The sequence below is a fragment of the Rattus norvegicus genome, chromosome 14, assembly GCF_021556685.1.
Source record: "Rattus norvegicus strain SHRSP/BbbUtx chromosome 14, alternate assembly SHRSP_T2T, whole genome shotgun sequence".
Classification (NCBI taxonomy): Eukaryota; Metazoa; Chordata; class Mammalia; order Rodentia; family Muridae; genus Rattus; species Rattus norvegicus.
The window spans coordinates 106448205-106461639 of record NC_141547.1 but is presented as its reverse complement, the minus strand read 5'-3'; the positions used below and the strand labels follow the sequence as shown (position 1 = coordinate 106461639).

At 35.0% G+C, this 13435-nt stretch overlaps 1 protein-coding gene across 8 annotated transcripts in view; it reads left to right on the top strand.

Moving 5' to 3' along the window:
- Positions 1–10394, top strand: part of Ccdc85a (coiled-coil domain containing 85A) — a 238938-nt gene extending 228544 nt beyond the window's left edge. For 2 of the 8 annotated variants that reach the window (XM_087582682.1, XM_087582685.1), the window contains 3 exons: positions 168–287; positions 3322–3420; positions 7145–8969. In XM_087582682.1, the coding sequence (XP_087438808.1) occupies positions 168–287; positions 3322–3420; positions 7145–7234 (309 nt within the window). In that variant the 3' untranslated portion in view covers positions 7235–8969. 8 annotated transcript variants of the gene reach the window in all.
- The last annotated feature ends 3041 nt before the right edge of the window (positions 10395–13435 follow it).

Below are 13435 nucleotides of genomic sequence, written 5' to 3'. Positions count from 1 at the left end.
ATTGATACTGCTTTAAGACAGGCTAGGGAAATTGAGGAGGGAATAGTAGAAAAAAATTAGACAAAATGAATATTGCTCTTTTGATGGTGGAATTGAATGTTTAATGGCACCTATATAGTTATAAACGACTTTTGTTTTAATAACAAAGTTGTTGGTTTTCTACTAAGGGTTCTTTTAGGTTGTCATCAGGGGCTGATGGGAATAACAGTTCACCCAACTCTCCAGCTAGCTTCAGTGGACATACCACACCTTCTCAGCAGCCTGAACCTGTGGTACATTCTCTTAAGGTAACCATTTACCCGGAACCTCGGTTGTGTTGTGGTTTGTTTGCTGTAGTCTGGCAATCCTCAGTCTTGCTGTAACCATACATACTTTATTTTAACCCCTATTCTGGTATAACTTTTTAATCTCTGATTTTAATTTGTGAACTGACACTGGGTTTGAGTGTTTAAGGTCAAATCTCTACTTTTGTTATTTTGTTTGAGTACCGTGATTCATTTCTATCTGCATTGAAGTTGAAGTCTGCTGTGCATGCATACCCATGTGAAAGATGTTACAGATTTTGTATATGAAATGTTATTGTGTACATGTCACCAATGTATCGCATTACTAAGTTTATGAAAGTAAGGAAGGCAGTTGAAGTTATTACATGATTATTCAATGAGTAATGAAATAAACTTCAATCTACTTGTTCTTCTACTTTAAATTGCAGTTATTCTTTCTCTAGACTCATAGTAGAAAATTTGTCTCTAGTTTTGACTTTTCAGATTTTATGGTGAAAATAAAAATTTGGGCAAAAAATTAATTATTGCCTTAGCTAACAATATTTCCAGTAGATAAAATTAATAAGTATTATAACAAATAATAATAAATAATTTAAATGGTTACCTAAAAGTAGAAACTGACAATGTATATAGGCAAAAAAAAATAACCTTAAAAACTGATATAATTTCTCAGTATGAAATACTGTTCTTTAGATAGGTTTATGACTTTGAAGAATTTTTAATCAACTCTTTCGAGTCATAATGCAGGTAGAAGGCTCAAGGTCAACTTTGGCATTTAAGTCTTATTACTTAAAGTATTTCACTTTTGGACTCACTATCAGCCTGAAGTTGCCGTTTTTGGAGTGTCCCATATTGTCTAAAGTATTCATGATACACAGATATGAGAACCTCAAGGAAACACTTTGGTTTTTGTGATTTAACTTGAAAATGAGATTTAGCTCTCAGGCTATTTCACTTCATCTAATAGAAAAATGAACTTGCATTCTTCAAACATGTACTGATTGCAGGTGAGAGCAGGCAAGATGTTGGTGGCCACAAGCAGTGCACTTGATCCTTCCTGCATTGGGGCAAAACGTAAGCAGGGACTGAGAGAAATTGATATAAAGCTATGTCAATCATTCAGGGCACTGCCCTGTCTCTGGCAGGTGCTGGCTTATTGAGTGATAAGTACTTTTCTTCTCTGAAGTAGTATTTGGTTGACCTTTAGCATAAATTAGGCACTGACCTTCTGAAAGCATTCTAGAATTGGAAAAGAGGAAAAGAGCCCATAGATCAGCTTTAATTTTGTAGCAGTTTAGTTTTTGCACAAAATCCAAAAGCACCACCTTGCCCTACTACTCAAACTATTTAAAAGCCATTTCAACCTGCTGCTTTGTTGAATGTCAAATGTGACATTTGAATCCAATGCACATAATGGGCCACATGGAAGTCCTCTAATTTCTTAGTGCAGCTCTGAATGTAGCCTCAAAGCACAGTAAGGACAAGAAAGAGACCCTTGGTTTTCTATGAAAATTTTCCCTAATATCCATGTAAAATGTCTCAAGAGAATGAGAAGTTGTATTATCAGGCGAACACATTAGTTTCCTTCATGAGCAGGTAATGAGACTTTTGCTTGCAGAGATCTTTAGAAGTTCTTAAATATCAAACGTGATTGCTGTTGGGATTTCCTGTGTCAGGAGAAGTATGTAAACTTGGAAAACATTTCATAAGATTAGTGTGCAAAATTGTGTGGCCAGAGAATAATGATGCAGTTTCTCCCTTTTAATGCATTTGGATTAATGAATGCTGGGCTCGCTTTATGAGGAAAATGTAAGTTAGCAAGAGAAACTGGTCTGTTATAATGGTACTGTAATTTCCTGGCTCCAAAATTCATGACTGCTATTAGTTGAAACTTAAATTAGTAGAGATTAACTGATTTGGACTACACAGTGTTCTGAGGTGCCTTATGAATCAAATTTATAGACAGGTGTTCAAGAGGTTCTTTAAATTTTCAATGAACTAAAAGTCAGCATTTATTCTCAGTATGTAAAGACTTATCATGAATCTAGTATCAAGACTTTTAAAGAAAAATTAGTTATGGTGATAATGAGGATCAGTTTTTGAATAAGACTATTAAAATATTAAACTTTGTCTCAGTGTTTATAAACTCGAAATGGAGACTATTCATTGTTGCTAATTATTGGAGCACACCCTTAGAGGTGGCATCCCTGACTATTGTGACAATAAAAGAAGCTAATTGGTAAGTCACAATTCAGTGTGGATGCTCACAATAAGAATCAGTTTTTATTGTACATCAATGCTTTTGCTTTCAAACCACTACAACAGTGACAAACAGCATCCTTCTGTTCCACCCGTCTGTTACTACAAAAATGTTCACATTTTGAAGTAATATATTTTAACCTATTTTGGGACAATTTAGGAAAGGAGAAATATAGGCGAATAAACTTGTCCAAAAGACAATTAAAAAATGCTGTGCTCAAATGAAAAGTATTTGAAGTGTTGTTTGGATATTTTCATTGTAAGGGGTCTGTATTGTATTCAGGATCCATCCCCACGACTCTTTCTTAGGCTATCCAGGTGAGAACTGTGAACTCAGCAATTCCCCATGTACATACTTCACAGGCTTATTCTTTTATAGCCATCTTTTCTATAGGCCTTGTATACATAGTACTCATACCACTTGGTATATAGTGAATTATATTCACTATTATATTGGGCCAAGAATTATTGACAAAATAATTCACACTAGCAAATATCTTAATGACCAAGTTAGATATATCTAATTATTTTAGACATTAGTAAATTTGATTGAAAATTAGTGGTACAATAGATTGCTTTGAATGAAAGAAAAATGAAATTCATTCCAGGTTTCAGAACAACTAACTACTTAAAGAGATTTTGCCATATATTAGTCCATTCTGATATGCAGACATGGAGAAATCTTAAGATTTGACAAAGTGGAGGTCCTTGATCATATTATCATAAACTAACAGATTTTTCCCATGTGAAATTTGCTTTTCTTTTTCAATGAATCCAGGTCTTGGATGTTGAGGAAACTGTAGATCGTCAACAGGGTAAAGAGTATGACCATGACCTTAGTGAGACAGAAAAAGCTATAGTCAGAGAAATGTGCAATGTAAGTTTGATGTGCTTTATTGTATATTCTGTGTTGAAAGCCTCATTACAGCTCAGTTGTTCCTTTAAGAACATTTACTTTGAAATTGATGACCAAATAATTTTACGTTTTTTTCATGAAAATAAAACAATGCCCTTGTTTTTATTTTCAGTTTGTTTTATTACAGAGATATTCTCATAGTTATTCTAAAAACCACCAAGATCAGTGGGATTGGTGATATATCTAGTGGTTGCCTACTACATGAGAAGCCCTGGGTGTAATCAGAAATGATCAGTCAGTCCTGTATTCCAGAAAGACTTATAAACATCTTTAAATGTTGAATTTAAGACATTATAAAAAGAATGAAAACTTACAAGGAACAACCCCAGAAACCAATTACTTCGCTACTTAAAATGGGTGCACCCATCATATCATACTAAGTATTGTCTTTACCTTTCATGAGACAACTCACATTTAGACATTGGATAGATAGGTGTATCAATGGAATCTATCCTGGAACAGAAATCTATCCTGGAAACTAGATAGATCAGTAAATCATGTAAATGTGATTATTGATTGACATATTGTTTAATCAAGAATACAGCCATGCACCTTTAAGGAGCTAAATAGATAATTATAGAGCAATGCATTTGTTAAATCCAAGAAGTCATGGCTAGACCCTAGCTTTAGTTGAATTTGTATTGTTATATTGTGTTTTTATCTCACAGTTTATGCACATAACAGCACAGAACAGCAAGTTTGCATAGGAATATCCTTTGGCTTTACATTTATCAATCCTGTATATTATCAGACCTATGATTAAACACTTCAAGATATTTCTGGAATCCAGCAAATGATCTTTAAGTCCCATGGGCATTTTACATGTGCTGAGGTGATAATTTCCAAACCTCTTGCTTACCTGTGTTGTGGCTGCTTTTAATTTGCAATCCTTTCCAAGCACCTTTCATTGCTGCACATCTGTTTTTTGGTATTAATTGGTCATGGTTCTGCATACCATTTTCTTCATACACTAATGTTTTCTCATTGTAGCTTTTCAATGTGTGCTTAAGATCTTTCTATTTGAGTATTTGCCTTAGATAAATGTATAGCACTGATTTATAAACCTAAGGTTCCTGTTGTTTCTCATCTATTGGCTATTAAAATAAATAAAATTCAATTGATGGGAATTATAGTACTGGGAGAAAAGCACAGAGTCATCTTCTGGTGGCCTTTTAAGAACATATGGAGGTACTTAATTGGATTTATGCCTTTAGCATCAGTTACAGGTGATTTGAGTGTGACACCTTGACCAAGAGCCCCAGCACTCAGTGTATGTTTGAAGGAACTAAGACCCAGAAAGGAAGTTGTGTCCTCAAACTCATTAGTGAAGTCAACATATTAGCCAGGTCTCCTTTGAGGACCTGCTCTTCCTACCTCTCATCATAATGAATGAAAGCACTTCATCCTATAGATAATATCTTCTTTATTTAGCTTAACACCGGATTGGCTTTTGCCCTCATGTTCCTGCCTTTCTCTTCCTTCCTTATGAAAAACTTTTTGAACATGTCTTGGGATCACACTTAGTTTTTGTTGATTTTTTTGTTTGCTTTAAAAGGATAGTAGGTCTTGAGGTCTTTTAGCTATAAAAGCAGACAACCCTAAGCCCACCCTTCTTATTTCTTTTTAAATTTCCTATAGGGTATCTTTTTCTAACTGTCGATGTTTGTTTTTGATACCTACAATATAAATGGAAAATGCAAACCAAACCTTAACACTTAGTTTTAAAACTCATATGGAAACGATACAAAATAGTACCCAAGGCACCATTATAAGTTATGCAACCACTGAAACTACACAGGAAAGACTGGAGAATAAATTCAAGAGAATACTGCAGGGTGGATAGTAAAGAAAGCAGATTATAAGGCAGCTTAATAAATAAATTTCCTAGAAGATAATGAAGATTACCAACACCTCCTATTTGAAAATCTATAGACTTATAATGTTAGAGAGTTATATGTGACATGATAAGCTTCCTAAAGTTCTGAAAAAACTCAAAGTAGTGAAAATCTTGTCAGTTTCTGATATTCCTCCGGAATGTAAGCGGGTAACATTAACTTACCAAAAAGACTGTTATCCATATACTGTCACATTGTTTAATGAATAGTTTGTTGGTTCTCTTCTAAGGATGAATTTACTGCCCTCTGAAAATCATAAACATCAATTTTAGTGACCTTGTCATTTTAGGTTTGTCTGAAGTCTCCAAGTGACAGGTGAGATATTTGGTGATCTCATTAACACCCTTATGTTATTATGAATTCTGCTTTTTATCTATATAGTATGCCTAGTATTATTGCTTTAGTTCAGAGTTCTGACTTCAGCAGGATTTTTCCTTTCCCTCACTTTAATACCTGGGTATGGCCCATTGTGTTCCACAATTCAGTAACTGAACAGGAGTTCCACTGCTTTGTTGAGATAACCAGATTTTTAGAAATATCTGCAGTTAGTCTGCATTCTTTAGATATATCCTTTGCTTCAAAATCAGCCATTCAAAACATTCTTGGTAGAACTGATTTTATCTGTGGGCTAGACATGGGAAATGCATGATATCATTTGAAACTTTCTTGACTTTCTGTATATAGACGAAGCTGTACATTGCTAAATAATTTTATTCTTAGCATTTAAGGGCCACAGCTCAAATTCCCTGTGAGTGTGATAAACTGTGTCATTTTAGTTTCACTGTCTTGGAAACGAAGAAAAGCATGACTGTGCATCATTGTTAGAGGTAGTGCATGTCCCTGGTGAATTTCCTAAAAGCAAAATAAAAAGAAATAGTCTCTCAATTACTAATGAGCAAAAAATTACTAATGGTTTTGTGTTCATGTTAGAACTCTGTTTGGTGAAAGTCATCAGTCTAACTATCTACAGTGAATAGTCTAGGGTAGTTAGGTGGTTCTACTGTGTATAGATATGCATGTGTTTATTCTAGTTAGTGCTTGTATATTGGCATTTTTGGTGACTTAAGGTTTTATACTCATGTTATTCTTGATCTTACCTTTGTGCTCTAAGAGCCACCCAAAATGAAGTGCTTTTAATAGGTATAATTGAATTTATTTCAATAATTTCTGAATGTTCTTATTTTTCTCTTCTGAAAATGAGAGAATTCTTTAGTAGCTCATTAGCAGAGTTGTATGGTGACCACACCTCTCACATTGCAAAGATTAGGAAACTAAGATTAGAAGATTGGAATTTATAGGGCTCAAGAATACAAAATCACTTTTCTTTAGACATTGTATCTCTTGTTATAGAAAGAAGTCAGTTTGCTCTTTTAATTAATTTAACTAATTCTAAATGCACATGGAAATCACTTTGGGAACTTTCAATAAAAATACAGATACCAGTGCCTCCTTCCTGCTAGCATCCTCAGAATTTCTGCAGGTGGGGATTATTGTTGTCAGGGCTGAGGACCACTCAGATAGCTAGGGTGAAATGTTATGTCCTTTTCTAATACAAGCCCTGGTTGCTAGAGTGAGATATAGCACCCTAGCTGATAGTTCCTGTGTTACAGAAGTTGTCACCATCACACAGTTGTCACTGCCATGCTTTACTTTGTGTTTCAACCCATCCATGTGGAGAATCTGTCTCGTCTTTACACTCATCTCTGACCCTCTCACAGTCCTCCCTGAAATTCACATCTGTTTCTGCAAGATAACACATAATTTACTTACCTCATCTTTTTTTTTTTAAGGTTGTGTGGAGGAAACTTGGAGATGCTGCAGGCTCGTGTCCTGGAATTAGGCAACATCTGTCAGGAAACCAGTACAAAGGGCCTATGTGAGAAGCAGTGCCTTCAAACATGACACCGCCACTACCAGACGTAGAAGAAAGAGAAGACAAAGATGAAAGTCCATATTTTACAAAATAGGACTCATGGCATCACACGGAGTGATTGTACATTGCGCATATATCCCCCTTTAAATTCTTCAGTGTATCTTCCCCCATACAGCTAATATGCTCTATACGTCTCAACTTTAGTGTTCATAGCAGTCTCAAGGTAGCTTTGGAAAATCGTTTTAGTATTAACACTTTCATGACAGCTGACATGTTTTAGACTCTTCACAACCATGATTGCGATATTGGGTAAACTGCATGGTTGAAGGAGTCCAGTAGAGCCTCTGTGGCTTTGATAGAGGTGGTTCATTGTATCTAATGGTAGGAGCTTTTTACTGTGTGGAAGATATGAAGAAGTATTTTCAAGCGTACAGCCTAGGTTACGAAGCTCCCTCATGTGATATATATATATATATATATATATATATATATATATATATATATCACTTGAGGAAAGATCACTTCCTGATGCATAATTAGTTGGATACAAGATAATATTTGGTTTTCTCATTTGAATTCTGAGGTGCTAAAAAAATAACAAAAAAATCTTTTACCAGCTAGAATATTAGGAGGAATTTTTAGAGTGCTTAGCAGAGAGTATCATTTATTTTAAATTGGTCAAAATAAATAATTTTGATGAGTTGTTTATAAAGGCATGTCTTTGGATCATACAACCCTTTATATATATCCAATGTACCAATGTCAACTAACAAGGAAACAAACATAATTTTTCTAGGTGTTTCAAGCTTTGAGATTGTCTATTTCTACAATTTAGTTTCTAGACATGCTGTATTTAATAAACTTTATGTAACATTTAAAGTCTTGCACTGCACTAGCAAACAGAAGCTTTCTCTGCCTATCACTGAAGCTATCTAATGTCTTAGGAAGCTAACGCATGTCCATTATTGAGGCTAAAAGCTCTTGTTCAGATTGCTTGAGATGTGTGCTAGCTTTGCTAGTTTTCTGACTTTTGGTGTAGATGTATTACATTAGAATGTGTGTACTGGAAATGCTATGATAGGTATTTTATGTTTTTCTAAATGCAATGATAGTTTCTTGTATGAATGTGCAAGAATCCTGTGACAGAATGCTGTTTTTACTGTAGTTTAAGGTTATAAAGTAGGGATGCAACAATTCCTGGATAGCTTCTAAATTTGTGATTTGATTCACAGTCAATATTCTTTGTTGTCTAAAAATGAAATGGTCTTATTATGTAATATTTAATGGTTATTGGCAGGGGGAATGAGAAGAAATTTGTCATAGTTTAAAAGAGAATAATTGTGATTTTTCAAAACTTCCCTCTATTTTCTGGAAATATTTATGAGTTTGTTTAATACAGAAGGATCTTTGTAATTGTCATAACTGAGTTATAATTTAAAACTTCCTTTAAACTGCTATAGTTTTAGTGTCTAAGAGAAATTTGTTTATATATATATCATATCTTCTTGCATAGAAACATCCTTCAATTGTTGTATTACTATAGTCTGAAGGCATTTAGACAAGTTTTTGTGCTTGTAGCAGAGCCTGCAGTAGCGATACAAAGGACATTGGTCTTTTGACAAAATACTTGTGTAAATTTTGATACTGTACGAAAACTATTTTTTTAAAGTTCCATATAAAATTGAGTATTAAGTATATGTGAACATCTTAGCGACAGTAATAAATTATTTAATCTCACAGTATTTTTGTCTGTTTTGAAATGTTCTTTCTTACAGAGTAGATTTCTAATAGTCACTGAATATCATTATAGAACAAGTAAAAGAAATGAAAAAGGAGTATTTAAATTATGCTTACAAGGGACTTGATAGTCAGAGACATCTTAATTTATACCACTGTCTATTGCATTCACCTGGTGTATGATTTAGGGACAGTTGAAATTTGTAGTAAAGTCCTCATTCCTTAAACTAATATTGGTAATGAAAACACTAAAATAGATTTTTAAATAATCAGCATTATTTTATGTATTTGTGGGATAAGATACAGTAGTACATAAGATTTCTCAGAAGTTGCCAATAAGGTGGTAGAATGAGGCTTCCTATGCTGAGCATTGGCCCAGTTTTAAAAAACAGAGTATATTGATCACGTGAGTAGCACCATATTCCTATGGGATATTTTTTATACATTTAACATCTAATCATTCCTGCAACAAAGATTAATTTACATATCTCAACAGTATTTATGGCTGCCATGAGGCTGGTAGACTGTCACAATTTAACTTTCAATGAATGCCTTTCTCATTTTAACATATGCTTAAAACTCTGTAGAAATTCATCATCTCATGTGACATTCCAAGAGTTTAATTGGTATGATTGCAGCTCAGTTCAGTGAACTAAGCTACCACTTAGTGCCTACCACTGCCATACAATTTTGACTTGCCAACCATGGTTCTTAGGGATTCTCAAGACATGCAAGAATGAATATCTCGGGTATCTGCAGGAGCTTCCTTTATCCTTGAAACTTAACATAAGATTGTCTCAGACAATTATTTCACTTGATCTGAAGCCACCTACCCCTAATGCCTTATATTAATTCTCAGGCTTTGCATTATGTAGTAAACTTCATGCTGCTACATCTTTCCCCCATCTACTGGAGAAACTAGCAAATCTTGGCATTTATTCCTATAAAAGTACCATCAAGTTAGCTCAGCAAAGTAGATTACCAACAAGATCAAGACAATTGTGAGGAAATCACATGCTGATTTCCAAAGAATCAAAACCCTCCACCATGTCTAAGGCAACACCTGAAGCTGAAAGATATGAGACCGATACACATGGTTACCTTTGTCTATGAAACAGCACATTTTTATGGTTCATCTTCAGATGGAGAGATTTTTGCATAGGTTGGGAGGATTGATAAATATAGTATCAGTTAGAGAAGAATCATCACATTGTTCAAGTCACAATTATGTACTATCACATTCTGCTTTTTCTATATCATTCAACTTATAAGCCTTACATTTTATGGTAACTGCATTATTGCAACAAGGGAGTATGTTTTGATTCTAATCTATGAATACTATTATTTGAAGCTTAAAATCTCTATTACTATTTAATTCTAAATTGTTGATGTCTCTATAAATACCTATAATAAATATTCTACATCACAAAGGCAGAATCATTATAGCCTTCTCTTTTGTTCAGACCTATTGAAATGGTTTTAAAAGCCATTTTAATAAATTCATGATCTCACTATAAGCAGATGAAACTATATGTGCTATAACCCAGAGATTAGTACTAATCCCTATAACAGAGAAGTTGATCCAGATGAGGAATGAATCTACAGCACAGCATCCATGATGGAAACTATTATTGACAAAGAAAGACGTTCCAAAGAAGGAAGACTACCCACTAAATAATAGAACTTGTGGACTTTATTTAGGAAAATTAATTTAATACCAACTGTGATGATGGTTCATGCATTTAACCTCAGCAATCAGGAGGCAGAAGCAAGCAGATCTCTGTGGGTTAAAGGTCAGCCAGTAACACAGTGGGATTCTATCTAAAAAAAAATCAGCAAAACAAATTAATTTTGAGATTCAATATGGCTGAACAGAGATGTCCAACCCTCATTTCCTTTCCTCCAGGGAAGAACCAAACTAAAAGTTGAGGAATGACTGAAATAATACAAAGTCTGCACATAGGACCTGGTAAAATCAGAAGCCTGAGACAGCAGCATAGAAGCATGACATCTGCTATATTGGTTTCACAGCGTGGACAGTGGGGTGTATTATTCTTTCATAGGGGTGAGGGTAAAAAAAAGAAACCAAGCCAACGTTATAGGTGAGGTCTGTCCTAGTGACCAGAAAAACTCCTAATCCCCACAGGCTTACAACCAGTCATATTGGAATCAGAAACCCACATAATGCCCTTGCTTTGAGAAGGATTTCATACCTGAGAAAAGTGCTATTCTCTTAATTTAGACTGCTTTATAGGTCTAGAGCACATTTATATTCCTATCTCTTGTGTTCTGTTAACATTTTACTATGCTGGCAACAGGGTATAGCTGCTACACATACAACTTGACACAGTATGGTGAATGACCTAAGCCTGTTGGCTTTATTAGACTGGTGTTGTCACCTGAGGTATATATTGTAAACTGACCCCAAGAGTCAAGCTATTGGGGCTCTTTCTCTCAGAGAAAAAGTGCATGACTTCCTGCATGTCAACTCACATGGTGCCAAGACTGAAGGCAGCTGCACATGTGATTTCTGTTACCTTTCCCAGGTACCCCTCTTGGGTACTGCTGACAAAGAATGGAGGATATACTGGCAATTTTTGCTGTTCTACCCATAATGGCTTGCTGGTAAGGCCTTATAAAACTCCCCTTTTCTCTCTCTCAATCAGTTTGTAGCATCATAATGGGGACACAACTGTCTGGGTCCTGGCAGGCATTGTCACCAAAGCCACAGAAAGTAACACCTGTTTCCATGGCCACCCTGCACACAGTTGTTCCCATGGCCATCCCCTATACCTAGTCTTATCATGCATTGCTATCGGGGTCACTATAAGTGACAGGGGGGCATCACATCAATTTTGATATCTTTGGATCTGTGCATAGAGTTGTTATTTGGGGATCACCAAGGCTGGGGTAGAAAACTCTTACACTGATCCATTCTGGTGCTTATTAGAACTTAAAATACCTCAGAGCTCTATGTCAGGTAGAAACTTCCCTGTCAAAGGGCTTTGCTACTGACAAGGCTACTGCAAAGGATGCCTGAGGAGAATACCATTGTGTAATAAGAGCCATGGCATACTTTTTGTTTTTTACTTTGAAGCAGGACATCATAATTTGTCTTATATAATACCTGCTGAACTACTACTAGCATGGTCTCTCACTGCTCCATAGAAGAAGATAAAAATTCTATTAATAGACTGTAAATCTATCAAAACAAAAAACCTAAAATAAATTTAAGAGATAACTATTTAAAATGGTCAATGATAGTCATAACGCAGATGCACAAAGAAATCAAAAAGACTTTGCAGAGAAAGAATGAGAAATTCAGCAGGAACATTTAAGAAATAAGAGAGATTTTGGAATTGAAGTGCTTGATAAGTCAAATAATGGGTGAGATCAAGTTGAACCAAGATGGTTTGTACTAAAATAGTGCATTTTCACCATAAAATGTCTCAGTTTTGTTTTTAAAAATCTATACAGCGTTGAATTCATGTGGGTTACCATATTACTAGCTGTCTGATTTTGAAAAATCTACAATGAAAAGAGTAAGTAGGAGCAGAATAGCTATTTTATGGAGAAATAACAGACGGTGGTGCCTGTTGTAAGATATCCATGTACCCTTCAGGACAAATGTTACAACATGGAAAAAGCTTTACAATAGTATGTCAATTGAACAGTCAAAAGCACAAGATAGAGATTTATAAATCTCAAAGGAGATAAAAAATACCTAGTCACATTCAAGGTTATCCCTTAGACTAAGAACATTTTTTTCCTAATAAAAATCTTATGAGACAGGAGAGAATGCAGTGAGATACAAAAGGGAAGCAAAAACCTTACAAGACTAGTAAAACCTGAAGTATTCATTGACTACCAGACTTTCTAGCAGAAGATGCTAAAAATGAAATATACTTAGAAATGAAGAAAAAAATCTGTCATTACAAAAACATGAGAAGTATATGTCCCACTAGAAGAAAGTTGATTCACAGAAGAGAATTAGAAACATTATAATGAGTATAGAAAACCAGAAAGATCAAAGAGAGGGAAGTAAAGCACTCTTGTTCAGTGTTTATTGATATGTAAATTAGCATAACTGTTGTGAAGAGCATTATCAGAGGAGGAACCACAAAACTAAAATGCATGTATTACATAATACAGATATATGGATAGAAATACAAACTCCCCAAAAACTCCTATGTTTGGGAATTTTGCCCTCACCTGGTTATAGTGTTTTAGGGAGCTGTAGGATCTTTAAGAGGTGGGCACCAATTGGACCAAGAGGGTTTTGGGAGGGGCCAGACCTAAAGGTTTGTTGCCTTTTCCTGCTTCTTGTTTTATCCCTACTTTCTCGTCTTTAGATATGAAATAAGTTTTAATAGGCTGTGCAGCGAGCTTCTGCAGTGGATAGAACCTTCCACCATACCACCCCACCAGGAATCTATGAGCCAAAATAAATCCTCTTCTCACTAAGTTGTTT